The sequence below is a fragment of the Genypterus blacodes genome, unplaced genomic scaffold (assembly GCF_046128005.1).
Source record: "Genypterus blacodes isolate CSIRO-AG114 ecotype Tasmania unplaced genomic scaffold, CSIRO-AGI_Gbla_v1 ptg000029l_1, whole genome shotgun sequence".
NCBI lineage: Eukaryota > Metazoa > Chordata > Actinopteri > Ophidiiformes > Ophidiidae > Genypterus > Genypterus blacodes.
This window is the reverse complement of record NW_027466842.1, coordinates 3,050,068-3,077,451: the sequence shown is the minus strand read 5'-3', so window position 1 is coordinate 3,077,451 and position 27,384 is coordinate 3,050,068. Positions and strand designations below refer to the sequence as shown.

At 42.9% G+C, this 27,384-nt stretch overlaps 1 protein-coding gene across 2 annotated transcripts; it reads right to left on the bottom strand.

Moving 5' to 3' along the window:
* Nucleotides 1–186: 186 nt before the first annotated feature.
* LOC142994354 (adenylate cyclase type 1-like) lies at nucleotides 187–26,757 on the bottom strand. 2 transcript variants are annotated; one of them, XM_076145146.1, is made up of 20 exons: nucleotides 26,149–26,757; nucleotides 23,611–23,760; nucleotides 23,030–23,148; nucleotides 18,785–18,896; nucleotides 11,469–11,596; nucleotides 10,106–10,264; nucleotides 9,169–9,310; nucleotides 7,837–7,992; nucleotides 5,796–5,993; nucleotides 5,524–5,621; nucleotides 5,344–5,428; nucleotides 5,110–5,199; nucleotides 3,981–4,243; nucleotides 3,212–3,338; nucleotides 2,643–2,759; nucleotides 2,371–2,517; nucleotides 2,167–2,265; nucleotides 1,964–2,078; nucleotides 1,742–1,866; nucleotides 187–1,520 (listed from the first exon to the last, which is right to left on the bottom strand). In XM_076145146.1, the coding sequence occupies exons 1-20, from the start codon at nucleotides 26,755–26,757 to the stop codon at nucleotides 1,110–1,112; spliced, it is 3,450 nt and encodes a 1,149-aa protein (XP_076001261.1). In that variant the 3' UTR covers nucleotides 187–1,109. The 2 variants fall into 2 exon arrangements, with proteins under 2 accessions (XP_076001261.1, XP_076001262.1); XM_076145147.1 differs by having other exon boundaries at nucleotides 2,634–2,759; nucleotides 26,149–26,742.
* Nucleotides 26,758–27,384: the final 627 nt, after the last annotated feature.

Here is a 27,384-nt window from a genome sequence, read left to right as displayed (position 1 = left end):
TGTGACCAGTCCAGGTTTGGCATTAACTAGTTTCCATAGCAGCACGCATGTTTTAGCTCCTCCCTTGGACTTCAACCACTCTTTCCTGCGAGTCAAGTTAACACAGGGCACGTCATAATGTGAAAACAGGTAATGTGACAGGGAGGAACGGGTTAAAAAAATACCAGCAAGGTTTGAAACAAAATGGTGTCTTGTTGTTTGAAAAAGGCTTTCACTATTGACACTTTACGATTGGTCTCAGTCAACTTCTCAGTCATTTCAACCACTCAGTGTTTTCCTGCTTGTCCTCTGCAGTGTCGCAGGGTGGGTGGTCAGTGATAATGTTTCTCTGCAAAATAGTTTTATTCCAAAAAAAGAAAAAGAACAACAAACAAATAGCCAAAGATCATCATTCCACGATAAAAATGTGTATTCTTTTTGTATGTTGAGGCAATGTACGCAGCTCATGGAGAAGCTCATACTTTGGTTTTCCTTCTCTAGGTGTACTGTTACTATGGCTGTCAACTCTGGAAAAGTCATGCACTATCAAATATATCTCAAAAAAGCCTATTTCGTCTTCGAGCTCTGAATAGAAAAAAGTATCCCGCGCCGTTTCAGTACAATTCGGAAATAATCACACGTGCATACACGCGCACACACAAGTACACACGTGCATGCTTACACACACCGAATAGAAATAACACTGTTTTACACTGTAAATAACGCAATGTATCCTTGGCATAATCAGAAAGACAGCGCAAAAGCAAAAGTACGATCAGTCCCTTTCTGGATATTGATTAGATGTACATATCTTCTGTACTTAAAGTATGTACATACAAAATGCGGACGCACGCCATACCTGGATCTGTGGCAACCATTCATCAAACCATCTCGTGTAAAGATGTTGAAAAAGGATTTTTGAGATACCAGGTGCCCATCTTCTCCACGCCAAACTGTGACAAGCTGCTGAAATTCCTTCAAAGCCGTGATTGTCCCACCACGTCATGACTCCGGAAGTTCATATCCCGATTAAGGATATTTTGGATTGTGCTTCGTAGGAATGACCTGGATAGCCCTTTCTCCTGTCGGCCTGTTCTGTCTTTACTCCGCTAGCGTAACGTCTTTCTCCCCTACACCGCCATTTCTGCCACAGCCTCAATCTCGATCTCTGTCACATCTAAATCCTCATCCTCCTCCTCCAGCTGACCCACTGCAGGCACCCGGGACGAAGGCAGGCAAGTTGATTGGCTGTTGCTGCTGTTGGCAGTGCTCATCTGATTGGTGCTGCACACGCTGGCATGAGCAGTCAGGCTGGCTGCAGAGGAGGCCAGATTGGCCGGGGTGCTGGTCTTGCCACAGGAGTGTATCCGCCGTGCCAAGCTGACAGAACGCATCACTGAAGAGGTGGTCACGGTGCCCACGCCCTGAACTTTCCCTTCCATGAAGTAGGTCAGCATCTCACCTTTACCCTTGACACTGACCTTGCCACGGCACACCAGGTCATAGTTGGTATTCAGTAGACGATAGACCTCCTCTGTCACCTGAATGACAGAGACAGGCAAACAAACAAAATGTCAAATAGACTAGGAGTAAAACCACGTCTCACTTCAATTGCAAAAATAAATAAACAAAGGCACAGTCTGCAACCATCCAATGGCTGACAAAGCAATGAAAGGAGCTTTGGGAAATTGATCCCTGTAAGTTTGTTAATTTAAAGTGCGATGATGTTTTGAAAGACACGTCAGTTTAAAGTGTTGCGTACTTGTATCTTTCCGGGGACTCCTGTGCTGTCCATGCGACTGGCCACATTGACTGTGTTCCCCCAGATGTCATACTGAGGCCGCCGTGCCCCGATCACTCCTGCCACCACCGGCCCCACGTTGATGCCTGCACAAAGCCCACACCAGAATGTGTCAAACCAAGAAAGCCACCCAACAGGGGTGAGCATTCATACTGATGTACTATGACACAAGGATGGACTTACCCACTCTCAAGACAAACTCATTGTATGACTGATAGTTGATTTCATCCAACACGTCAAACATTTCAATGGCGTAGTCTGCTATCGTGCTCAGGTGGTCGTAAATTGACTTTTTGGCCTACAGGGAAGCACAACAAGAGATAAGTATTGATTCAAGACTTGCTTCTTCCTAAGTAGAAAAATAAAATCCGAAAATGATATTCCACCTTTGTACCAACTGTGGGGACGAGACCCACAGCTGCCATGTAAGTGCTGCCGATGGTTTTGATTTTCTCGATGTCTTTGTAACACTCCTTATCCATGAGCTGCAACAAAAAGCACAACCAGATGAACACACACATAGCCAATGCATTGGATCTACTGTATGTTCAGAGTAGAAAACAAAGAGCAAAGTCTTTTCAGTCTTTTACTTCGTCAAAGTCTGCGATGATCTCATTCAGCAGTCTCAGACATTCCACTCCCATGTTGTTGCCATCCAGCTCAATGTAAAAATCGTTGAAGTTTGGAATGGAGGCAAACAGGACTCCAACTTGCGCGTAGGACTGATAATATAGATCCTAATGCACATGGAAAGATCACAGGCAGAAACAGCGGATAACATAATGAATGTTTCATTGCTTGGACCCAAATATTGATTGTTCCTTTATTTTTGCTATAATCTCTGTCTCTCTACCTGTCTTACCATGTTCCTGGGATTGGACAAGAGGAAGTGTTGGGCCACGTGTGCGGGCAGAAGATTGAAGAGAATTCTCCTGTTGTCCAGCTTGACCTTCTCCATGCCATCCCTTTCCTCTTCTGCCTGCACACACAATCACGAGGACTTTTCAGCTTTTCACCACAAGGCGTCAGTATAAAACCTCCCGAGTGGAACATCACATTTAGGCAACTAGGATACTGCCACTGTAATTAACTGCTATGGTTCAGCTTACAACTTCAAGGAATCAATCACTGAATAAAAAAAATAAAGAATCTACACACTAGTATTTTAAACCCAACCATTATCATATCTGTCAAAGAACAGACAGCTGGCCGCCTATGAATATAAAAGCCTTCAAAACAAAACCAGATAATTTACATATAACAAACCACAGATGGCAGCATTTCCATTGCAAACAAAGATCAACAACTACACAGAGAAACACGTGGCACCAATTCAAGGACACTTTTGAATCTCGTACTGGCTGCTGTCATTAACAACCATTTTTATCTTTGAAGAAATCATCCACGCACACACACTCACACTTTCCTGACCTGCACAGCCCATAGAAAGTCCAAGCGTAGTTTGAGGTCTAGTTGCCTGGAGTGGAGGGCGAGAGCACTGGCAAAGAGCAACAGTGAGAGGATGGGCTCGTAACCCCGGATGTAGAGAGACCCCCCACTGTGGAAAAGATCAAGATACAAGTCAAGCACCTCACAGCGCTGGAGCAGACCACACAGAAATCACACTGTCACATTCGCCAGAGGTTTTCTATCCAAGTCTATCCAGTTTCCAAAAAGAGAAGCGATTTCCAAATAATTTTTAGAAGTACTTTTATGACCTGAGGCTCAATAACATTGCCCAGACCCCTTGATATGGAGCCGGAAACCGTTTAGGTGCTCCCATCATTCAGCCCACATTGTCCTTTAGAGCTTCTGATTCGGAACTAATGAGCACATGTGCTGCTTCAAAGGGTGGCAAATGAAAGAGTGTGTGGGCTGAGGACAAGCAAAGACTCCTTCACACACATCTCATCACATGTGAATGCGCCTCGATCTCCTGTTTATGTCCGGCTCAAACAAAGACACAACTGCTGCCACTCAGCCCGCAGCCAATCACAGTCGGGCTGAATCTGGAGGCTGTAAGTGTAAGATGTGATTATGTGGCAAACGTAGGATGTGTGAGTTTCTGGTTTACATTTGCGTGTGTGTGTAGGAAGGTATGTGGGCGTATGTGTGACATGAAACGACCAAAATTACACACATGAACTGTACGTCTGTCTACTCTGGTATGTTTATTTCACATATGTGTTGTGAGCCTCACCCTGCAGTCTTGTGAAAGCCACTGAGCTCCAGCACCGTGATGAACAGCACGCCCAACAGGAGCATTAGCGCCACCTTTGGCAGCCAGGAGACACGCAAGAAAAGTGCCAGGGTGAGCGTGCCCACCACACAGGACAGAAAGGCATAGCGAGCACCGTCGCAAGGAAGCTCCACCATGGTACGATTGGCGCCACCGTCCACATCAATGATGACGATGGAGCTGTTGGAGTTGGCACTACCCCAGAACCAAGGCATGCAGCCCACCTGTCACACACAAACACACTCGGGTACGTGAGTTAGCATGTAGCTTACTGTAATAGAGGATTGTCTAATTTAGCCTGATAGTATTGGATATAACGTGTAATCTTGTTTACTTTTAGTTTTAAAAATTGTTTCTTTCTCTATTTGGGAATCATAAACAGGTCAGAAATCTTCAAAAATATGGTGACAGACACTGTACCACACATGTGAAGTTGTATCAGCTAACTTTCAGTACTAGCATACCTCACAGCAGACTCAGAGCAACATTAAGAACCCACAACAGTAATATTTCTGGTCAGCTAATGAACATAAATTCACTGTACTTTATCTATTTCAATTTTGTATGTGTAATGGACTTTCAGTTAAGAAATTAAGATTGAAATGTGGGGTTATATCGCTCAATAATGTGATTCTTCATTGTGTAGATTAATATATACAGCAAAGCCAATCTAAATGTTAATATTCACAGTGGTCACTATTGATAGTGGACATCAAACATCATAAACCGCATTGCTGAATTTAGGGTTGTATGAATAATATGAGAAAACTGGCGAGTGTCACCAAGTTAAATCACTTTTACAGATAAATCAGTTTGTATGAATATTTCCAGCAGCCCAGTAGCTCAGCTGCCACTGCTCACATTTTAATACATAATTCACAAAAATAACATCATCTCAGATTCCTTGATGCAATGTAATCACAAGAAAACAATGCATCTCATTGTTGCAAGCCGGCATCCAAACTTCCTCTGATGAGCGCAATGAAGAATTATAATTACAGATAAAAACCAAGATGACACGCTCACTACTGATTGGTCGAAAATGTGGTGCATTTGTGGCATCAGATTTCCTGCTGCAATGCCTACTTACCACACAGGCCTGGGCCACAGCATAGATTAAGAGCACTATGAGGATACACAAAGCAGTGCGGATCTGAATGGTCAGGCACCCTGGAAAACACTGAGGAAAAAGAGAGAAGATGTTATAAGTGATTTAGTCTTAGTCTTGTTTTGTATAAGAGAGGCTGGGGAAGTTTCATCCTTGACCAAATTACCCTGTAAATGTGAAGAAATCTAACTTACATAATGATAATATGGTATTTACCTGTATTCTAGTGATATGCAGGTACATGATACAAGCTACTAGGAAACAGATGCAGAAGACGAGAAGGACTAGTACCACCGTGCCCCTGGGCAAGAAGAAGAAAAGAAAGGAAAGGGGACAATGGCAGGTTAGTTGTGAAGACAAAGATCTCAAAGAAGACTCTGTCAGCGTCTTACATACTGTGGTATGATGAGAAGATAGACAAGTCCAAACAAGGCCGCTAGGATCAGAGAAAGGACCACTGCACTGGTGAAGTATTCATCAGGAACCTGGTGATACTAGGTAGCCCCAGAGACCAAATAAGAGTAAACAACTATACCATAACATTCTGTGTTTTGTACATCACATGCTCACAAATGTCTGTCTAAGTCAGTGGTTCTCAATCCTGGTCCTGGTTTGATCAGGGAAGGACCAGGATGGAGAACCAGCATTCCTGCTCTAGGGTCCCTCACCCTCTGCTCGTGCTCAGAGCACTTATACATGAGTGTGAGGAAGTTGAGGTCTGCCGTATCCGACTCGGTCTGGCGGGCCTCAATCAACCGACCGATGTAGCGGTTGACCCGGGTTCTGGGGCTGCTCTGGATCACCGTCGCCTGGTTGGTGTTGGCACGGTTCCTCAGCTTCTGTGGAGCCGTGCGCATGGCCCTCCGCTGGTGGGATAAAAATAAATCTTGGCTGAAATTTCAGTGCTGGGAGAGTAGTTTGGTAACTAACACTGCAATGCGGTGCCCAAAATCTCTGCACTGCTGGTGTTTTATCACATTAGGGGCAAAGAAGAGTTAATAATAAACAGCTGATTATACATTCAAATTGTGACATTGCCCTCACACTTCACTTTATTACTGAATTTACCCCACTGTGTCGAAGTATGTCTGCCAGCCAAACTGAGCGTCATTGCAATTCAATGGGCATTGGAGCAAAGCCAGTGAGTTAATGTGCGTGTGTGTGTGTCTGTGTGTTTGTGTGTGTTTGTGTGTGTGTGTGTGTGTGTGTGTGTGGGTGTGACTTGATTTGATTTGTTAGATGAACTGTGCAGCTCTCTGGTGCAGTTGGCAGGGGGCAATGGGTGAGCATGGATCACTGCATTGTTCATGACTTGACATGACTGTGGGTTTCTTTCTTTCTTTCTTTCTTTCTTTCTTTCTTTCTTTCTTTCTTTCTTTCTTTCTTTCTTTCTTTCTTTCTTTCCCTTGCATATTTTCCTCCTTTCCTGGTTTCCTCCCCCTACCCATTCCCTCCTCCTACTGTCCTTTATCCCATATCCCGCCTCTCTTTCCCCTTTCCCCTCCTCTTTCAGTTCCTATCTTTCATACCTCACTTCTTCCTCTCTCTCTCTCCACCTCTCCTTCCTTTCCTTCTTTCCTAGCCTGCAGATGCACACTTATCCCCTCCTCCTGTTCCATATTGTGCACAGGACATCAGTCGGCCATTGCGCCTGCTGCTCCAAATATCCTGTTCATTCATCCTCTGTCCCTCATATCACTCTCCTCCGTGCCTTGAATGCATATGTCATTTCAGTTAGAGTGTGTGTGGTTGGAATGTGAAAATACAATTCAGTGGAAGGTGTGTGTGTGTGTCTCACTTAACCCATCACCCTCTTCCTTTTCCTTCTTTGGGCTTTATACTAATCTCCCTCCCCTCTCCATTGTGAGAACACTGTTGTTAGTGGGGATGTAGACATAAGGGCAGATATAAGCATGTATTGTTATGGTAAAGATCTGTGAATCCATCTGGCATTCAAGCAGCTGATGCAAGAATCGTACAACTGCCAGGTCGCAGGATTCCTTCCGGGCACAAACTCTAAGACACCAAACTAGATCACAAAGTAATGTTGCTGTTCTGTGGCTATAGAGCAAGAAACAGAGGTCACCACTGCTTATTGATTCATGCAGACAGATAACACCCCAAAATCACTGCCTGGATAGGGTTAGCCTAATTTCTGTCAAAACCGTACATCTTGAATGAAATTTTACCTAAAATATGGCTTGGTTCTATATCAACAAATATGCAGTGGGAAATCCCTCAGATCACCTCAGAAAAAGTTCCATTTGGAGCATCCGTCCAAGGACACAGGAGGCACTCCAGGCTATCTAACCTCTGGCTGTACAGCAAGAATTACTGCAGGAGTGCACTGTACAATGTTTAATGAGGTGACAGGGAACATTAGGGTAACATCCATAGATATGAGAGCATCAGTAGCAGGTGGTAATATCTGAAATCACAATAGGAGAGCTAAAAGAATCTCTTCCACTTCTATTTCAGTGTTTGTCAAAGACCCCTCAGATGTTCCAGACCACTATTCTACAGGTGCCCGGTTCTTCAGACATCGCTTTATGTTTGTAGCATAATCTAGGAAACAAGCATTCACTATTTTTGTTGTAACTGGGGCAACTCATAGACAGACAGAATGTTAAAGTGTTTTTTCTCTATTGATAATACTCACAGCACTGACAACAACAATGAAACGTGAAAACACACACGGAGAGTCGATACCTTATCACCATCCTCGCAGTTCATGACATTGGAGAAGGGAATCTCAGCCTTGAACATCTTCCTGCAGTGCATAAGCTGCACTAGTAAGTAGCACACCGTTTTGAACTTCATCTTTTTGGCGGGCTTTATATCCGAAAGAATCAATCCTGGGAATATCTGTCACCAGATAAGAAATGGGAACAAGGATTATTAAGACATGATACCCCACACAGTAAGATATATTATGTAAGGGACTAACTTGTCAACTCATGCACAGTCATCTGACAGAATGCACGTGCACAATGCACACACACGCATGCAATTAGTATATCAGACTCACTGTAGTGAGGAATTTAATGAGCAAGTGGTTAAAGGGAAAATAGGTCAATCCCTTTGGTTACTTTAACAGTTTTTGGACTTAGTTGCCCTCTTCCCTTTCATTAAGTTATTTAAGAAAACGTGATAAATATGAAGCATGAGTTATGGAAGTCCTTTGTATAATGAAAGGTATGGTTTGTTCGGTACGCTAAGTTGCAAGTGTGTCGCTAAGCATGCATGATTAAAGGCACTACAGCAGCTTGGTCAGGATGCATCTCTCTCTAAGCCATGTATTTGATGAAGACTAACCATCAGCTTTATTAAGAGGATAAGCACAGTCTTCCCACATATCAAAGAGAAATACACACAAGTTCACATAAAGACCAGTATATGCAAGTCTGAGCAGAGGAGAGGAGAGGAGAGGAGAGGAGAGGAGAGGGGAGGAGAGGGGAGGAGAATACAGAAGCAGCCTGTTGGAGGACTGATACAAAGACAAGACTGAAATTCCCTCTCCAGCTGCTTGTGGCACATCTGGTGGAGATTTTGTGTGTATGCGTGTGTGTTGGCACCAACACACACCCATAAGTGTAAATTTATTGGAGTGTGCAGATTTGAGATGAGAGATGCCTCTGGCTGTTTTTTTTTCTCTTCATAATCTCAGTCAATACATTACAGGCTGGATGCGAGATCATCTGCAATGCATGAGAGCTCCATCATGTCATGCTGCATGCTGCATGCTGTTGCATTTCTATTTGAAGGATGGTTTTACAGTAGATCTTGGCACAGAGGACAAGGTCAAGATAAGCTTTTTTGTAATCTAGCATCTGACTTACCACGCAGGTCCATTAAGATGGATTATGGCCGGCAGAAGCTTTGCCAATGTGTACACTGTCTACGCATTATCACAGTAGGTTCAATTACGGCCAAGGTCTAATACGAGTCACCTTGAAGATACCTTTTGGCCATTTTTTACCCGTCAATAGAAATGCACACAAAATTCTCACTGTCCCTCGGGACATAAATACAACACAGTACCTTCCGCCGGTGAGATGGCACTATAAAGAAGGTTTCAATTTCATGCTTTTGGAGGAAGGCGTTCCTCTCGTGTCCGTTTCCTGGCTCCACTTCATAGTCTCCGTTCAGGCACTCCAGTGTAGTTTTGGTGATGTGGACCTTTCTGTGAAATAAACGAGAGATAAGGTCAAATGTAGCTGAGTTCTAGTTTGATAGTTAGACAGAGAAATATTGTTTGCTTGTTTCATCAGCAGCAGATTCCGGTCCTGCCTCTCTATATTTGAATTGAGGGTGTCGTTTGTCGTGAATCGTTTTGTTTCCGCCAGGAGCACAGATCGGGATTTTAAATGTGACAAAAATGTTGTTAAGTTTATCCTCAGTTCTTACTATTAACCCTCAACGTGTGAGCGTTCTAGTGCTTGAGATAAGTGCACTTGTTTCATCTGGCAGGATCCCCAAACAACAAACCCAAGAGTCTCTTTATGCAGGATTGTTCCTTTGAAATTTTGTAGGATGTGGTATTTTCCTGTGTACTCGTTCTCATTTAAGTGGTCTATTCTGAAACCTTTGTGACACATCAATGCACAGAAAAACACAATTTCCCACTTATCTGCCTACTCCCCCCTCCTTCCAGCAGCATTTCGCTCAATAAATAAAGGGCTTTTTTTAGGTACTGTGTCTTTAAGGCTCCCTTCTCAATCCGCCCACTCTGTTCTGATTGGTCAGCTGTGACATAAGCTACCGGTCAGTGACTCACTCACTGGTCAGGTTATGTTCTATTGTAACGTTTTGCAATTTTGACAACATTTAACTGAACAATAATACTCATTGAGATGTCATTCTTAAAAAAAAAAAACCTTTATAACTACATTTTTCATCACTTGGCTTAAACAGCGTTGAACAATGAACAAAGAAACCTGATGTCTGTAGCTGTAGAGGGTGGGATTTATTTACTGACCCAGGCAGTCCCCCTGCCTCCATCACATTGGCCAGCGTCACATCGTTGGACCACACGTCATACTGCCACTTCCTAAGGCCCAGCACTCCACACAGCACCCGACCTGTATGCAAGCCCACGCGCATGTTTAGGTTGACCTCGGTGGCCTCCGCTACGGACCTGCAGGGGCATAACACATTGATGTAACTACATTAGCTACGTGTTGGTGCGTGTCGGTGAGGTTGTGTCACTTATGGCTGCGTCGGAAGTCAGGATTTGCATTCACACCTTGCGTTAACATTTGTTTTTCCTTATGTGGATAACATACCTTGAGACAGATTGTATATGAATCCAAGGAACAAATGGCAGCAGATACACGTTAATATTTATAGCAGCTGAAATGATGCACAAACATGTATAAGATAAAACAAATGTGCCTGGTTTAGTTAGTATAATAATGAATAAAAATAAAGCAATTAGATGTGTGTATGTATATGAGTGGATCCATCATAGCTCCATTAAGCATAAGGGCACAACTCTTATCATAATATGTATAAACACTGGCCACATCTAAAAGGATAAAATAATCAGTGCTGCTTTAAACATTACTGTTCTTATATCATTAGAATATTTGGTTTAAAAGAATGATCGAGGCAGAACAACAGCAAAGTAATGTTGTAAGTCATTCTCAATGGAGGGAAGTGACAGGTGGAGAACATAGAAGAGATACTTTAGTGTTCATAAATGCTCTGCTAACGTGCACAGATACAAAGAAAAACGATATGGCTGCTAAGTGAGCATATTTTGTGCTTTGTGTGTCTCGAGTGTTAAGAAAAAGTTTAATATCATCTTATCCTGGCAGTCCCAATTAACAGGATTGCATATATGTGTTTCATTCTGCTGCTGCATCCCAGTTTCTCCCACTCTATTGGCCCTTTTTTCAAGATCTAAACTGTGCAGGATATGCAAGGAAAACAAGCACTTTCATGCTCAATAAAACCGAATTTTCACTCTCCATTAAAGCCTTTCTCTCTCAGCCAAGCGTAATTTCGCTCTCTGAAATGTTCAGTGCTGGAATGCACTCAGCACACATGCGGGTAATCAGCCTGCATTTTTCCTCCTTGAAAGAAATCTCTCATCACGGACTCACTTAACCAGTGTTTAGAATGAAATAGATTAACAATTTCTCAAGTCTCTACAGTTCCTGTTTGAGCAAATTCCATTGATAGAACGGTGGTAAATTATGCCTAAATGATCGATCTACGTTCAGTCCCCATGGTCACGTACTGTAGCTGTCAATCACGAGTTTGCGTTCGTTTACCAAAGCAGTTGTGTGATCCATCCATTATCGTATTATCTTACAAATTCATGTGTAAACACTCACGTTATGGTGTCAATCATGTCCAAACCCATTTCTACACAACAGTGGGCATGATCTGTTTTGGGTTGAGTCAGTCCAGACACACAGTAGTAACAATCCCCCAGGATCTTAATCCTGCGACAGTGGTTCTCCTACAAAATGAAAAAAACAAAAGATTTGAGAGGAAATGTCAGTCTGAGTGAAGATTTCATCCTCCTCCAATATCCTGGAGCAGTATCCAGGCGGCACTGTGATAAAAAACATTCAACCAGCGCAAGTAGCATCGTTTCTGATAAGCCATTACAGAGTCCCAATGACATAAATACAACATTTCTACACACACTTGTTCTTTCACTTCTTTCACTGCAACACACTCCCTCCACATGTCATAAGCACTAATACCATTTCCAATAATACATCAGCCAGCACTCAGGTGGACAGATGGGCTTACTAGGGACTCCATATGTAGGAGACACATGATCATCTACACACCATCTCCTGGCTGACAGCAGTGACAGACATATTTAGCTGTAACTGTGCCAGACAGATAAATAAATAAATGATAAGGTTATACAGTTAAAATATTCATGCAGAGTCTGTGGATATGTACAAACTAAAATCTATATGGTACACATTTGAACATAAAACTTTCAATTTAGACCAGCACTGAGTTGTTTCTTGTGTAGGTCTAAGTCAATGCAGCAGTTTCATGTTAATGTGAACTAGGTGACTCACACTCAGTCTTTTGGGAGAATAAGCAGTGGCATAAAAAGGTGGCTTACAAATATAACTCATTATTAGAGGATATGAGCAACACACATTCATTTCATCTGGGAGATTTGGTTACTGTGGACACCTCATAACCCCTCATTGTTTCCTTGGACGTAATGGGATCACTGTCTGTGCATGTGAAGAGCACAGAGACTCATAATTATGCACGTTGGTGGGCACAAGACAAATGCTCTATTTTTAACACGCAAGCCATGATGCAGAAAAAGAGACAGCAAAGGAACTATTTACCCCGTGTAATTTTACACGCTGTGCTCTTTATGTTTGAGTGTTCGGTGGCAGAAAGGCTCACGCATGTGCCGTTCATGTACAGCTCAGAGATTGAAAGGTATGAAAAGGAAAAGAGCGAGTAGTTTACTATTTAAAATGCAGGCCTGAATACTGAATTCTAAACTGAAATGACTCATAATCAGTTTAAGAATATTTTCATCACTCATTGGTTAATTGTACTTTTTAATTAATCATTTAGTAATTTGTTTGAATGCAGTGCAGTGGAAAAGAAGAAGAACTTCAGCTTCAAGTCCCATAGTTATGCCAAAGTTATTCTACACACATACACATGCTCAAAAAGCAAAGAATGATATTGAATTTACAATTATACAAAATATAGAAGAGACTCCTTATATGAGAGAACATATTTCTGAGCAATCCTGTTAACTTTGATGCCATTTGGGTGTCTATAGGTGTCTTGATGACATCTTTGATTACACTGTTAATTTGTTCTCCAACATGTTCCAATGTAATGAGAAAGACTGTAAATGAATATATAACTCTTATTTATGAATGTAACATTCCCAGGGAGGGCTCTCAAGGGTGTAAGGGTAGCTTAGGTCACATACCTAGGAGGAGTAGCAGATGGAGCTTCAGTGTGGCCTGGCTGAAGCTCCAAGAAGGAGGGGAAAGCCCTGGTACTTATACAGAGTCTCCCACTCTGTACTTTTCCTGTGCTAATCTGCACTGTGAGGGTTTAGGAGCTGAATCAGACCCAAGCAGGATTACCACCATCATGTGACTGAAGCACTGTGGGCAATCTGAGTGGTCATCAGCACAGAAAGAAAGATAGACATAGTGTTCATGAAGAAGTGTTGTTTGTGATGTTGCTTGTTCCTAAACGTCCCAGATGTTTACTTGTTTCATTTCCCAGAATGCAACGCTCGGAATAGACCTGTGCGCGCTGTCTTAATTTAAAAAGGGGAAAACAGTGCTGTCACCGGTGTACATGAAGGCACCGTCCACCTGTTATTTCACAGCTGAACACAACCTATTGCAGTGTCAAAGGGACCTTGCAGTATTATGACAGCTTGTGCACCTCCCGGGCCAGCCTGCCACCCTGTTTACATGCATGGATGCAAATTAGCAAACACATCAGCACACACAGGCAAAGCGTGAGAGAGAGAGAGGGGGGGGGGCAAACACAGGGTAGGATAACCTTCAGTAAATGATTTCCAGGTAGAAGAAATGGGTCAACTAAGTGTAGCAACAGTTCAGTGAGTCTTCCAAAGGTACAAAGACAAAGCTCGGAGTCGTGAACTACCTAAAATATAACATTGGAGGGAGAAAAAATGATGCAACAAATATTATCCCACGCACACACCAGATACCAGATTATCTGGTGCTAACAGGATTGTATCTGGTGTATCTGCCGCCACGTAGTATCTGCTACCTGCCCACAGACCCATTTTTGAGAAGAAGTTTTTAACACTCTGGCTCGCCGAATGAGTTTTTGACTTATTATGCCCATAAATTTGAAATATACAAGCACATAGCGCATCCTCCACCCAAACTATGTCAAACTAGATAGAACCTTAGAATACTGAGGTGGTGTACTGAAGTATTTGATGTTAACACAGCGAGGAGATAATATCTAAAGGCCCTCCAGGCTGCCTTTCAAAATTTCCTGGCTCCTCTCCACTGCTGCATATGAGCTGTGACTGGATATTTCTTTTATGTTATCTGATGTTTTGATTTGAAATAATGTAAAATCAGTAATGTACAACAACAAATGATTAATATATCTGGTGAGTAGGTGTGAGCTGCTTTTGAAGATCTGTTACTTATCTTTAACAGATACGACGGATATGACAAATAGCTGTGACAAAGATGGCAAATAACAAATGTTCAGTGTGACCAGACTTTTGAGACTGTTTGGCAGAATATTTGATTCCTTGGAACTGATAAATAAATGGAAATGATAAATAAAAAATGGGCTGAGATATCTACTTGGGGAAGCAGCTCAGCTAAAGCCTGTGTGAGAGAATTATTATCAACACACACAAAGCGATGCTGTAACTGAGACAGACTCTTTCTCATTATACTGTAACACAGCAAACACTACAAACTGCATAATCACATTGAAGTTCTCTATTAAACTAAAACAGAAACAGAAAATGGAAAGAGTAATGTAATATTCTTTCAATAGTCTCCAGTTGATTCATTCGATATGCATAGAGTGCAGATAATATTAGCTATCGCATTCCATTTCTACATCAGTTAACATTTCTGCCAATTATTTATTATAATATTATGAACGATTTCTTATTAAGTGAATATTGTTTTGTATTATTTTAATACTTAATTTTAACAAATTGATAATATAATGTAATACCAACAATGACCTCTAGGGGAGGTTATGCATCTGTATGTTTATTTGTTTGCCTTATTTGATTTATCTTGCCTTCTATTTCACTGAGTGGGATTAATATGCAAACACGACTGTGCTGTGTCGACATCAGGATTGGCTGTTCCTGTGGAAGGGGCGGAGTCGCACCGGAAAGGTTCATGTTCGCCCTGCTTCCATTCCACTATGCTGATTGGACGACCCCTGCCACGCCTCCGCCAATGGGAACGTCCCAATCAAGCCCGGGGGAACTTGAAACAGCCCCGTAAGGTGGCGTTCTGTTTCGGCTGTGAATGAGGAAACAATCCGCCTCGCTGCTGCTCGACATCCAGGAAGGTTGTGCTGCGTTCAAGTTTGCTCTCATTGTGATAGATCGCTGTGCCAGATGAGCCAGCTTGGTTGAGTTTGGGTTGATTTTGCGTTGTTTAGTTCAGGGATCAATAGTTTAACAGTTTAAAGCCGTTAAGGTCTTTTATTTGTTTTATGTTTTACATACATGACTTTCTCACCCTCCCAAAGCAAAATATTCTAACAATGCCTTGCCTCTGTTGAAAATAATCAATAAAATGAATGAAATATTACATAAAATGTCTAAATAAAACACTTAAAGATATAAGCTGCAATTTGTTTGTACCATCGGTTTGGGACATATCAACTACAATGTTTGGCTATAAGATGATGGCAACGGTTTATTTTATTTTATCTATTTTAAGCCTTATTTTATTGACACATGACAGAAGCACCTCCTCCTTGTTTTCCCTCCTGTTAAGAACCCAGCCTGCTTGTTTGTTTTGGGGTTTGCCCCAGTCCCCAGTCTGTACCATCGTCAGGCATCCGAGCCAAACTACAGGACTGAAAGTGATCCCTGCACCTGCTCACCATGAGACAAACTCAAACACGGTTATCCGAGCTGTGTTTGCACTCAGACTTTAGCTTTGTGGCTGGCAGATGTCACAGGGGGGCAGTGCATAGTTCTTAATTATTCATTAAATGGTGCAGATTTTGTTGGCATTGTACAAACATACTTGTTGTCTTATCATCTGCTATCTTGTACTCATGTCTTCCATTTATGTTGTTTCTAACATTTAATTTGTCATATCAAATAAACGTTTTAAATGAAAAGAAATGGTTTAAACTGTATAGTGTATCTTCAAATAGTAAATATGCACTTAAACTGATGCTATTACTGAAAACAGACACGCTTTCTCAGTCATAGTATGAGACTGAAAAAGGAGCATTGGCTTGTTGAGAAAGTAGAAGATGGTAGCTGGATGTATCATTGAGCCGTCCTAAAAATGGAAACATGAGAGGGGAAGAGTGTGTGGAGAACCATAAAAGACACAGTTGAGGGAAGTAGGCTGCTGAGTGTCAATCAAAAAGCTGAGAAACAAGAAGTGGAGGAGTCTGAAAGCTGTGATGCAGGGAGGTGTTGCAAGAGGAGAAGAGGGAGAGAAAAAAAAGGGAGACAGGGATGAAAAGCTTTGTGAAACTCTGCCATGGAAACAGCGAAGATGCGAGCACACACACACACACACACACACACGCACACATAGACATAAAAATGCATCCACTCCAGAGCTATTAATGTTACAGCATCACAACAGCTATGAATAAATCTGCGGGTCGCTGTACGTAACATAAACTGTTGTTTCAGGTGCTGGCCAGAGAGAAAAAGAGTTTGAAGAACATGTCACCTTCCTCTTTAATGCAAACCCTCCTCTCACATGTGACTCTTTTTGGAAAAGTCAATGTCCCTTGGATGCCACGTTTCTGTTTACAGTCTAATTTTGACTCGTTCCCACTGTGATTGTGGTCCAACCGCGACGCACGACGGCACCCAGAGGCTCCGTGAGAGGAGCAGAGTGTGTTTACTGATGTTAAAAGGAGGGCAACAGCTGTGACTCATATTTTAGCATGTTTACCCTGTTAAAGATGTTCTTACTATAGCACACCATTATGCTCTATTGTCATAACAGGAAGGCAACAGGATTTGTGTTTTGGGACTTCAAGCTGTTTTAACAGTTGACAACAGGATGGCTGTTCCACTTTGATATAGTTCATTTAAATAGGTTTGGTATCCATACTGAATCACAGAGGTGCACACACTCTTTTTAGACCGAGGCAAGAATAGAAAACAAGCACAGCCACATCTTCTAAAGGCGAGATTGTGCTTCAAAATCGATGTGGACACAGATAGCAGCATACGCACAAGCAGTTCTGCATACGACTCGTTTGACTCTGAATGCACAGGGTTGCTTCCACATACATTCACTAGAAATCAAGATGGCAGCTTATTTACAACAGCAGCAGCAGTTCCTATCTTTGCTACACTTAGCTGTCAAAGCGAATGCTGTGTGAAAAATATCATTTCTGCTTTTCACATATATTTCCACAGTCTAGGTGACTTCTTTCCAACAATGGATCTTCTCACACAGCTTCTCTCCAAATATAACTTGAAATCTGGTCTTTCTAGCTTTTGCATGTTTGCGCAGGTGCAGACAAAAATCTGGGAGGCGCGTAGACGTCGGCACAGACGCGTAGCGGCCATCGAAGTCGGATTGAGTTTGGACTGAATTAGGTCTTGCATTTTAAGCATGAGGCAATTTGGGTTTAGTTCAGTTTAATATAAGAGGAGAGGAGACGAGATGGGCCTTGGTTTATTACATCAATAGCACTTTAGGAGAACACTGTGTTCCTGGCACAGTTCCCATGCAGCTTGACAAGTCCAAAGAGTGGACAGGTGGTGTGGGGATGGTGCTGGAATGGTATTATGAGATGATGCCCAACGGCCATGTGGCATCGCCCGCTCTTCGTATGGAATGAGAAGAGTCTGCGTGCCCACAGTGACCACAGCGATGAGTCACTGGCACTGCCACTTCCTGCCAAAGTGGATCAGTATGATTGGGGCTTTGGGTCAGGGCAAAGATAGAACATTTGATGACAAGTTTCATGGCTGGGGACATCCTTTCAGTGTAACACCAAGGTCCCAGCTAGCAGCCAAAGCGGAGATGAGACCCATCTAGGCAGCTGGACCAGTGAGACCTCTCAACAAGAAAAGTGACAGATCAAGTTTGCATTCCTTCTGGACAAACTAATTTGGGAAATGAAGAGTGAAGTATATAATCTGTAGCCAAATTAAAAAGCATCTTAATTGAAATGAAAACAATGCTGGGCAAAATTAAACTTCCCGAGTAAATCAAATGATCCGAGATTAATGGATGAGAAAATGAGAAGTGTTTGAAAATGACAAGTCAGATAAGAGCCGCTCCCTTTTTTGGTCGGTTCTATTTTATGCATATAAACAAGTTAAAAATAGAGGTGTCGATAAGGCAAAGGAAGCGTTCTGTGAAAGCAAAAAAAGGGTTTGTTGTGTTGTTAATCCTGTGGATTAATGGATTTGACGAGGCCATGTGCTCAGTTTAAGTAATAGAAGCTAGATTACATGTTAGATAAGGCAGGAGCTCAACCCTCACACCAATAAAGGTCCTCTAAGCATGTTAGCGCATCTATAGAGCTCTGAATAGATGTTTGGTTTGTTGAAAGTGACAGCAGCCAAACACAAAGCCACTATCGGGGCAGAAGTTGCGCCGATTTTCACTACAGAAGTCATAAAGAGTGAAAACACCGACAGATGGGCGCTGAAATCCTTCCCACATGGATAAGTACAAGTCAGCAGTCTCTTCATTCAGATCACCCGAGCCAAGGCAAGGTTTAGCCCTGGATAAATCCGGTCTAGATTAAAAGGGGTCTGTCGCCTCCTCCTCAAATGAACCACTGGGTAATCATATTAAACATCATATGGGCTGCAGTTACTTACAGCACAACAGATACTGGACATGAGCATTGCAGGTGCAAGTTGCTCTTCGCGTGGAAGAACGACACCTGTGACTGTACTTTGAGGGTTAAGGAGTTCAAAGAAGGGCAATGGACTTACCGTGGCAAGCTCATCAAACTTTCCAAACAGCTCATTGAGTAGTTTAACCAATTCCTGGGCTGTACACTGGGAGGCGAGGCTGGTGAACCCGACAATATCTGCAAACAGGATGCTGTAACGTGGGGAGAGAGAGGGGGGAGAGAGAGAGAGAGAGAGAAAGAAGAAGGGCTTGAATAAATGCAGGTTATTTATAGTAGCATGTTAAACTGTATCCTGGAAACAAGATTATTGGCTGCCTGATCAGATTAGTTTACAGGAATTTGTTCAAAATGACATTTAGGAAGCCTGAGCCAAAGTCAATTTGAACATTCCTTTTTGGTTAATGTGTTTACTGCAAACTAATCAAACATTCAAATTAATGACCCGCTCCATTCGCTGGCTGACAGGTGCCACAGTCGAGCCACAGTGACCCAAAATAGAAGCGAGAGGGTTCTCACAGGGATCAAGGTGGACACGACACAGACGCCATCTAATGCCACCGCCCAGGCGCGGTCACGCTCCGCGAGTGAACTCTCATTTCATTATAAACTTGACAACAAAGCCTGAAGGAAAGTCTACTTCTGTTGAAAACACTGGCGTCTTAGTACGCTCCATTTGTCCCTGAGAGCCTGCTCATTATCAATCTGCATCAGAGCTGAGCAGAGACATTGCTTGTGGAGAATTTGCCCTGAGTGCTGCTGCAACAATGGAAGGTGCGAATGGTTTTAGTCAGCAAACTGCGACTGTCCTAAAGAACTTGCATGTGTGTGTGTGTGTGTGACTGGGTGGTGGATCTCTAAAGGGTGGATCTCTAAATGTCATATTGTCTCTCACGTGTCACCATTATGAGGGCAATGGACTTTATTTTATAAGTTTAATGAGCTAAAACTCAAAATAGAACAACACCTAGTTGTAGTGTGGGTATTGCGCAACAATAGAGCGAGAGAGAAGATGGATGAAGATCAAACTGATTTTGACTAACCAGCCTTGTTGTGTGAGTCAAACTCACACCAGTGAATTCTGTTCCATGCCCACTCATGACTCCACGCCAGAACATTTGAAATCTTCCTCTAAATTGTTTTATTGCTGCTTTTTTAAAGGTGAAGTTACTGATTATAACTCTTACCCATATGTCTCTGGCTCCCTGCCATTCTCATTCTCACACCGTTTCAGTAGTAATGGTGGGAGAGTAGTAAAGGAGCATGAGGGACACTTAATGGACCAGCAGTGATGAATAGTTTCAATTTGACCTGCTTGTTCTTTTGCAGGATTTCAAACCTTAGAAAACAGAAGAATTATAATAATAATAGATGTGGAACAGTTGAGAGAGTATGAAGGCCTCAAACAGAAGTAAGTAAGCTTGTGTTCACCACTTAGTTAGTCGTGTTCTTGCCTTAACTAAGTGGGTATATTGGAGCTTTCAGAGTAAATCAATCTCTGTATAATGTATAAGGTATATATGTATAGATTCCTATTTGAAAAACATATTACCCAAGATTTGGACAAAGGAACAGAGATGTAGTTGCTATTTTTAGAGCCTAACCACTGGTGGGGCCCAATTTTAAACATGATGCAAGGATAAGACATACAGTACATTTATCCTGTATGTCATCTTCAAGAGAGGAAGTGATGTGCACAGAATTCTCAATAGGACACCAGGTTATTCAGTCCCCAAGTGTTCAGAGAAACAACAATGTCCCCCTCATCATAGCAGCACTATACTGCAGAGCACTGAGGAAAGGGGGGGGGGGGGGGACGTCCTGTGCTTGCCTTAGTCCCCCTCAATTTTGTAGTGTAATGCAGAGGGGAATAGAGAGTGAAACTTGAGTGTCACTCCTCTAGAATTGCCAGTAAATCCTGGACTGGACTACACTGGACTGGACTGCACTGGACTGGACTGCCTGTCTGTCTCAGCAGGGAAAGTTCTAGTCTCTCATCAACAGAAGAATAGGGAGTTTTAATTAGTAATTGGATACAGGTGCATCTGCTGAGCCACTCCAGCCAATGTGAACTCTCGCCTGCAAACAGATGCTAAACCACGCCCCGTCATCACACACACACACACACACACACACACAGACACAGACACACACACACACACACACACACACACGCCACACAAATGCAAACAGGCTTATTCTTGTGTGACTTATACTGTCTGATAAGTAATTTAGTCTAATATGACCTCCCTCACACCCTCATCTATCATTTCCTCATCAACATTGCTCAGTCTGAGGGAGTTAGTCCTCCGATTTATGCTAATCTCCCATTTTCCTCAGTGGGAGGTATTAGCTGGGAGGACTGATGGGATTACAATACACTCACACAGCTCAAGACTGGAGCATAGTGCCAACTCAAGGGTCAACATTTGGAGGAAGTGTGTGTGTTTAGTACGTGCTGAGATCCGGCCCCGTGAGGGATGTGACGCATGCAGAGGCTTAGGACCCTGCAATCCCGTCTCCTAGTGACCCAAACGTTGTTCTTTTGTAAATAGGATGACAGTTTTGATATAAGATAAGCTATTGTCATTAAGATGCTCATAAGACCTTGGTTATGAGCGTTGTTTAACGGAAATAGAGCCGGTTTAATTTGAAACAATTCACTTTTTAAATGATTTATCACCTTTCTATAAACATGCAATATTAATGTAACTCCTAGAAGGGCGACAAAACAAGCGACAAAAATGAACCATGAAATGATTAAAATTAATCTATGATAGATGGACATTCCTGTGCCTGGCAAGGAACAAACTGTGAGGTGATTTGATTGATTATTGATTTTAAAATGTTCCTTTGATTAATCACAGTTGCTTTCAGCGTAGGAGAGTATTTTTCATTTTCACTCATTTCCTCCTGTGGAAAGTTATGAACCTTTCCCACAAACATTTGGCATATTGTTTCATATATCTTGTTAAATAAACATGTCAACATCAGGTTTGCAACTCCATACGGTTCCTTCATTGATTTAAAGTTCTATTTCGACAAAACCATAATTACTATAATATTTCCCTGGGTGGATTTTAATCAAATCAACACTGCCCACAGTCTCGGACCATAATGAAGAAAATATTGAGTAAATTGTGCTGCACGCTGTTTACTTGTAATTAGAGCCCACACGAATCACATAAATCATCCGCAGCGAGCTCAGATCTCTCAAAGGGCGGCTGAGTCTGAGGCAGTTCAACACGCAAAAGCAATAAGAGGAGCTCCGCTGAGATGTGTCCATATTTAACCACTGCACACCCGGTGTTATGTAACAAGAAGTAAGTCTCCATTGCATGTAATCCCCTTTAGCATCTCGGTTCCTGAGGTTAAACAAACTCTCCTCCTCAAGCTTCTCCTGCTGGGGGAATGGAAGAAGGGTAAGAGGAGAAGATGAGATGAAGGGAAATAACAGACAGGAAATAAAGTGGGAGGGGCATGTCAAAATGTGGGAGGAGCTACGTCAGATAGGAGGCAGTGACAAAGTAGTTAGTCAAAGTAAAGAAACAACTAATTGAGCTTTGTCGCTCAGTGTCTGCGGACCTATTGGTTCTCACATATCCCAGTTAGGTGGCTGTGATCCAGTATGGCCATCGACCTGCAGTGAAAGCTAATGATCTGGAGCAAAAAACACACCGGGCAGCTGAACCCAAACAGTTGAGTGCTCGGTAACCGGGCAGAATCTAGTACGAGTGCCAGAGAAATGTCCCCCTTCGCCAGGCACCGTTTCATCTGCGTCTCCTCACCTAGGAACCATAAACTCCTTGTTCCCGCCCCCCTGGGGACTGCTGAGATATGACGGTTCCAAACACTAAAGGCTTATACTTGATCTCAAAGGAGCACGACCAGATTTTCGCAAGAGATTCCAGAGCGTAACATATGAGTTTGACCTTGGTTGAGGGTGATTCAGACCGATGATTTAAAACATCTCAGCTTGGAATAAATGAACGAGGCCTAACAGTTGATATTAGACATGAAACATGAAACATTTGGGTTTGTTTGTTAATGTCTTAGGACACTGTGAGGTCAGATCAAACCGCGTTGCCTTGCCTTCAGGGGGTTCTTTCCAAAGGACACGTTGTTTATTTGCAGAGTTGTGCTGTAACATGTTGAGACAGCGTTTAATCTTCTATTTCAGCTGGAAATGCTCCCACGGAAAGAACAGGCTGTCTTCATAATCTACTGTTAAGTGGCATCAGTTAAGTCACAGCTAAGAGGCGTTTGTGTTGAATATCACTGGCGCTGCTCCACAGCTGCGACCGCTTTTAGTTTTGGGGGATCCTACCTGACATTGTCGTGACGCTGGATGTAGATCTTGTGGAAGATTCTTTCTGGGGGCTTCAGAAAATCCTCCTTCATCTCCATAGCTACGTTCCTGGGCAACAGACTCATTAGCAGGCGCTCCTATGTGTGTGTGATTGTGTGTGTGTGTATGTGTGAAAAAGAGAGACAGGGGGGCAAAGACAAAGAGAAACATAAAGTTCTATATTTACAGTATATAAAGGTGTTTTATATATTATCTCACAATGTTTTACATGCAAGGGGCAGCAGGATATTACAAACACCTTTTAATTTAATGTTATACAATTAAATATCACCATGGGGTTTAATCAACACCTCATCAACACACTGCCAACAAAATCTGAGCATTCTAAACTTCACACAGATAGAATGAACCGTATGAGCTACTGCACTGTACTGCGATTTACTGTGTATTGTTTGCATTATTATGTAAAGGCACAGCTAAAAAAAAGTGTTACATGTCTTAAATGTGCAAGACAGGAGTGTGGAAATGACTCACAAAGGCTAAAAAAGAGAACACACACAGTTTCACACACATTTTGAGCACTTTGAGCTGCTCTGTACCTGTTTCTCATTCTCGTCCTCCATGCGCAGACGCTCCTCGATGCAGTTGCGAGCCTGCAGGAAGGCCTTCCTCTGGGCTCGCTCCGTCAGGATGCGCACAAACAGTCCTGACAGGTTGACGCTGGTGAACAGCACCGTGTTGGCAACCAACTGCAAAGAGTAAACACATGAAACACTTTCACTTACAAAGTATTTACAGTTTTGAGATCGTACAAAACATTAAACGCATTCAACTCAGCTCTCAACATCAGAATGTGGATCTCATCAGCATATCACATTATGCTCAACAACATTAGTGTCGCACATCAGACACAATAACCAATCAATCAATACATCACATTAAAGCAATTCAGTAAATGATTAAGAAATGTGCAAATCAGTGAACAAATTGATTAATTGATTTGTTGTTTTTTTAGTTTTCTTGTCATTTATTTCCCAATTTTATTTATTAGCAACGTGTTTCATGTTCGTGAACTAATTTATCTGTTGGTTGATATATTAATCAATAGTTTGAGTTGTCAGTTGACCAAATGATTGATCAGTTAACCGATTGATTGATTGATTGAATGATTGATTGGGGGGCAAAGTTATTGAGCCAGCTGATGCAGAGAAAATATACTTTTTTAAACACAATTAGGACGTAAATGGATGTAAAATGTGTGCAACGTGTTTTGAATATGTCTCGACATCAATGTGATCAATACAGAGCAGTTTTTCTTGATTTGCTGGCTCCCAAACTATTGGTCAAGCACCAAAAATGCTCCCTTATCGTCGTCTCAGGACTCTTTCACGGTGAACTTCCCCCTTTGGAGAGTCAAAGTCTTATCCAATAGAGGACTGTGGGGTCAAATGTTTCAATTTCCCTCTATCAGATTATTGACAAAGCAAGAAAACATGTAGCTTCACATGCTTAAGATAGTTACATAATGATAGTTACTGTATATTTGGCTCAGAATCTGATCCTGAACAGTAATGAAATGAAAACATTTAAGCCATTAATTATCATGTTAGCTCATTCATCTCTCATGTTTATTACAGCTGGCGTTGAGAAATCCTGATAAACACTATTTCAGTTTCACAGGACTTCTAATGCCAACAGACAGGCGCAATGTTTCCCAGTCACATGAATGACAAATCGCCTTGACTGTCTGTGGCAGCAGCCTGTCATGGATTTGGAAGTTGTTCTGCCAAGCATCTACAATGGAAATTGTGGTCAAAGTTGGTTCAAGTTGTTCTGAATAACAGTGGCAACGTATTATACGGTGTTTGGTTTCCATGCGAGCTTGTGATGTAATATCATATTACTCCGAAATCTGATGTATCTCCAAAACGCAGTGCTTAAAAGATTAATGGTTGCAGTCAATATTTACTTTATATCTACGCTTTCTGTTATGAGATGGATGTATTCCAGGCACGTATTACATCAACAGTATCATAACTCAGGTTTATAGGTCGGCTGTGGAGTGTGTTTGGACGTATAGGTGGTTAGTGTGAGCTCGGGCCATGCAGGGTCATGCCACACAGCTCATCTGTAAGCTTAATGGATTAGCTCTCTCTGGTATTAAACTGAGGCTGTCCTTCACGTACCACCCAGGTATCTCATACTATAGCTTACATAGCGGAAAACACAATCTACTTGGTCGTCCGAGGCGATGATGAACTGATCAAATCCCAATTTCTTCCTCGGGAAATGCACAATCTCCCTGTCCATATGTTGCATGGAGGCAGAAATGTTTCCATGGCCTCTGGAGGATTTGATTAATGTGACATATCTTCCTTCCTCACACCTGATGACACTCACTCAGAACGGTGTGTGTGTGTGTGTACTTGTGTGTGTGGGCGCTGGCATGCTTTCTGTAGCATGAAAGGTATAAAAATATACATGTACAGAGAGTGCTGGACCTATTTCTGTTTCTGCTGTGAAATGAAATGCATTTGCCCTCCTTTTTCTATGACTGGAGCACTGCGTGGTGCTGAATGTGGCGTGTCTGCCTGTCCAACTTGTCCTACTTCTGAGGCTAACAGGAAGGCACCCTGGCTCTCCATTCTCAGGCTAGTCCTCTGGGGGGGTCCTTGGGAAACTATTCCCAAGGAAACAGCCATTTACACTCTGCCATTGTTCACTTTGACCCTCTAAATCTATGTTATCCAGGAATAACATTTCAAATAAAGCATAACGTGATCAAACAGGAATACACACACACACACACACACACACACACACACACACACACACACACACACACACACGCTCGCTCGCTCCACATATGCCAAAACCCAGCATGTCCTGTAACCTTCATGCCTCTTCCATGTTTTCATGTGTGTAACCCAGAAAAATACAATTTCCTTTCATCAAATTTGAGCAAAAGCAAATCCCAAGTGCAGACACATGGAGCTGTCCCTGGTGCTGAACTCTGTGTGTCGCGCTGGGGCCTATTTCTGACCCTAGAATAATGATGATGATGATTATGATGAAGATGATAATAGGCTTCCTTATGGAAAATGTCCCAAAGTGATGTATAGCCTGTGTGTACTCACCGTCCTCCATAGTTTCTGTGTTTTGACCGTGACAGAAGTGGCGGTCACAATCAGATGAGAGATGGACACCATTATTCCAAACACGACGGCTAAGAGCGTCCGCGCAGGTAGGAGCGCGTAGGCGACGAAGGTGACCAGTATGAGCTGCCACATGCCTTGCTCGGGGGACGTCGGCGGCTCCATTCCCATCGCGCCGAGGGAGAAGGGACAGCAGAGGAAGGAGAAGGTGAAGCCGAAGAGCAGCGTCAGATTGACGATCTGCTGGAGCTGAGTCACTTGGAGGTACTTGACGTTAGTTACGATGAAGAGGGAGACGAAGACGACGCAGTGGACCGGATGGGACCCCTTGGAGATGGTGAGGCTGGGGCCGGACAGGAACTCCAGCAAGGCCAGCGTGGATGCCATGAAGATGAGGACAGCGAGCGCCTTGAGGGTGGAGGTCTGCTCCAGCTTTAGGTTGTAGTTCTGGAACAGAGACTCGAGCTCTTTGCAGTCGAACTCGTCCTCGCAGGCGATGGTTGTCAGAGGGACGCCCGGTGGACAGTGACTTCTCTTCCGCCTGGTTTTGACTTTCTGAAACGGTATTTCCTCCATGTCAGTGCCATTCATAAAATGAGGAATCCGCTCACGGCTTCACGGGTCAAACGGAGCGTCACACGCACAAACACACACTGAGAGAGAGAAAGAGAGAGAGAGAGAGAGAGAGAGAGAGAGAGACACACAGACGCGCACCGCGGGGCTCGGGAAAGCGTCCCAGCAGATAGCGGAGCGTATCGGCGGACAGGGACGCGGACGCGCTCCACACTATCCACAGGTTGGATCCTTGTTGTTGTCCGCTAAGATCGGAAAGCGACAGAAGCTTCTTTCTCGTCCACGGATCATTTGAGGTCGATGTGTTTACAGTTTCCCTCCCCGCCCCGGCACCACCGCTTTGGACACCACATGAATGCTAAGAGCGGCGCGTACACACAGCGTCTCGCTCAGACGGTAACGGCTTTTTGCGGGGCTCAGATTGGATCACGCCTGCGCATTATGAGGTGAAGATAAGAGGTCTCAGCTACTCAACATACACACACACACACACACACACACACACACACACACACACACACACAGTCAAAGACAAGCTTCCCTGCAGCACAACAGCAATGTGATCATCAACATCAACAAAAACTCATTTATTTGCATTGATTAAAATGCTCCACCCCCCCCCCAGTGTGTCCTTCATCACACACA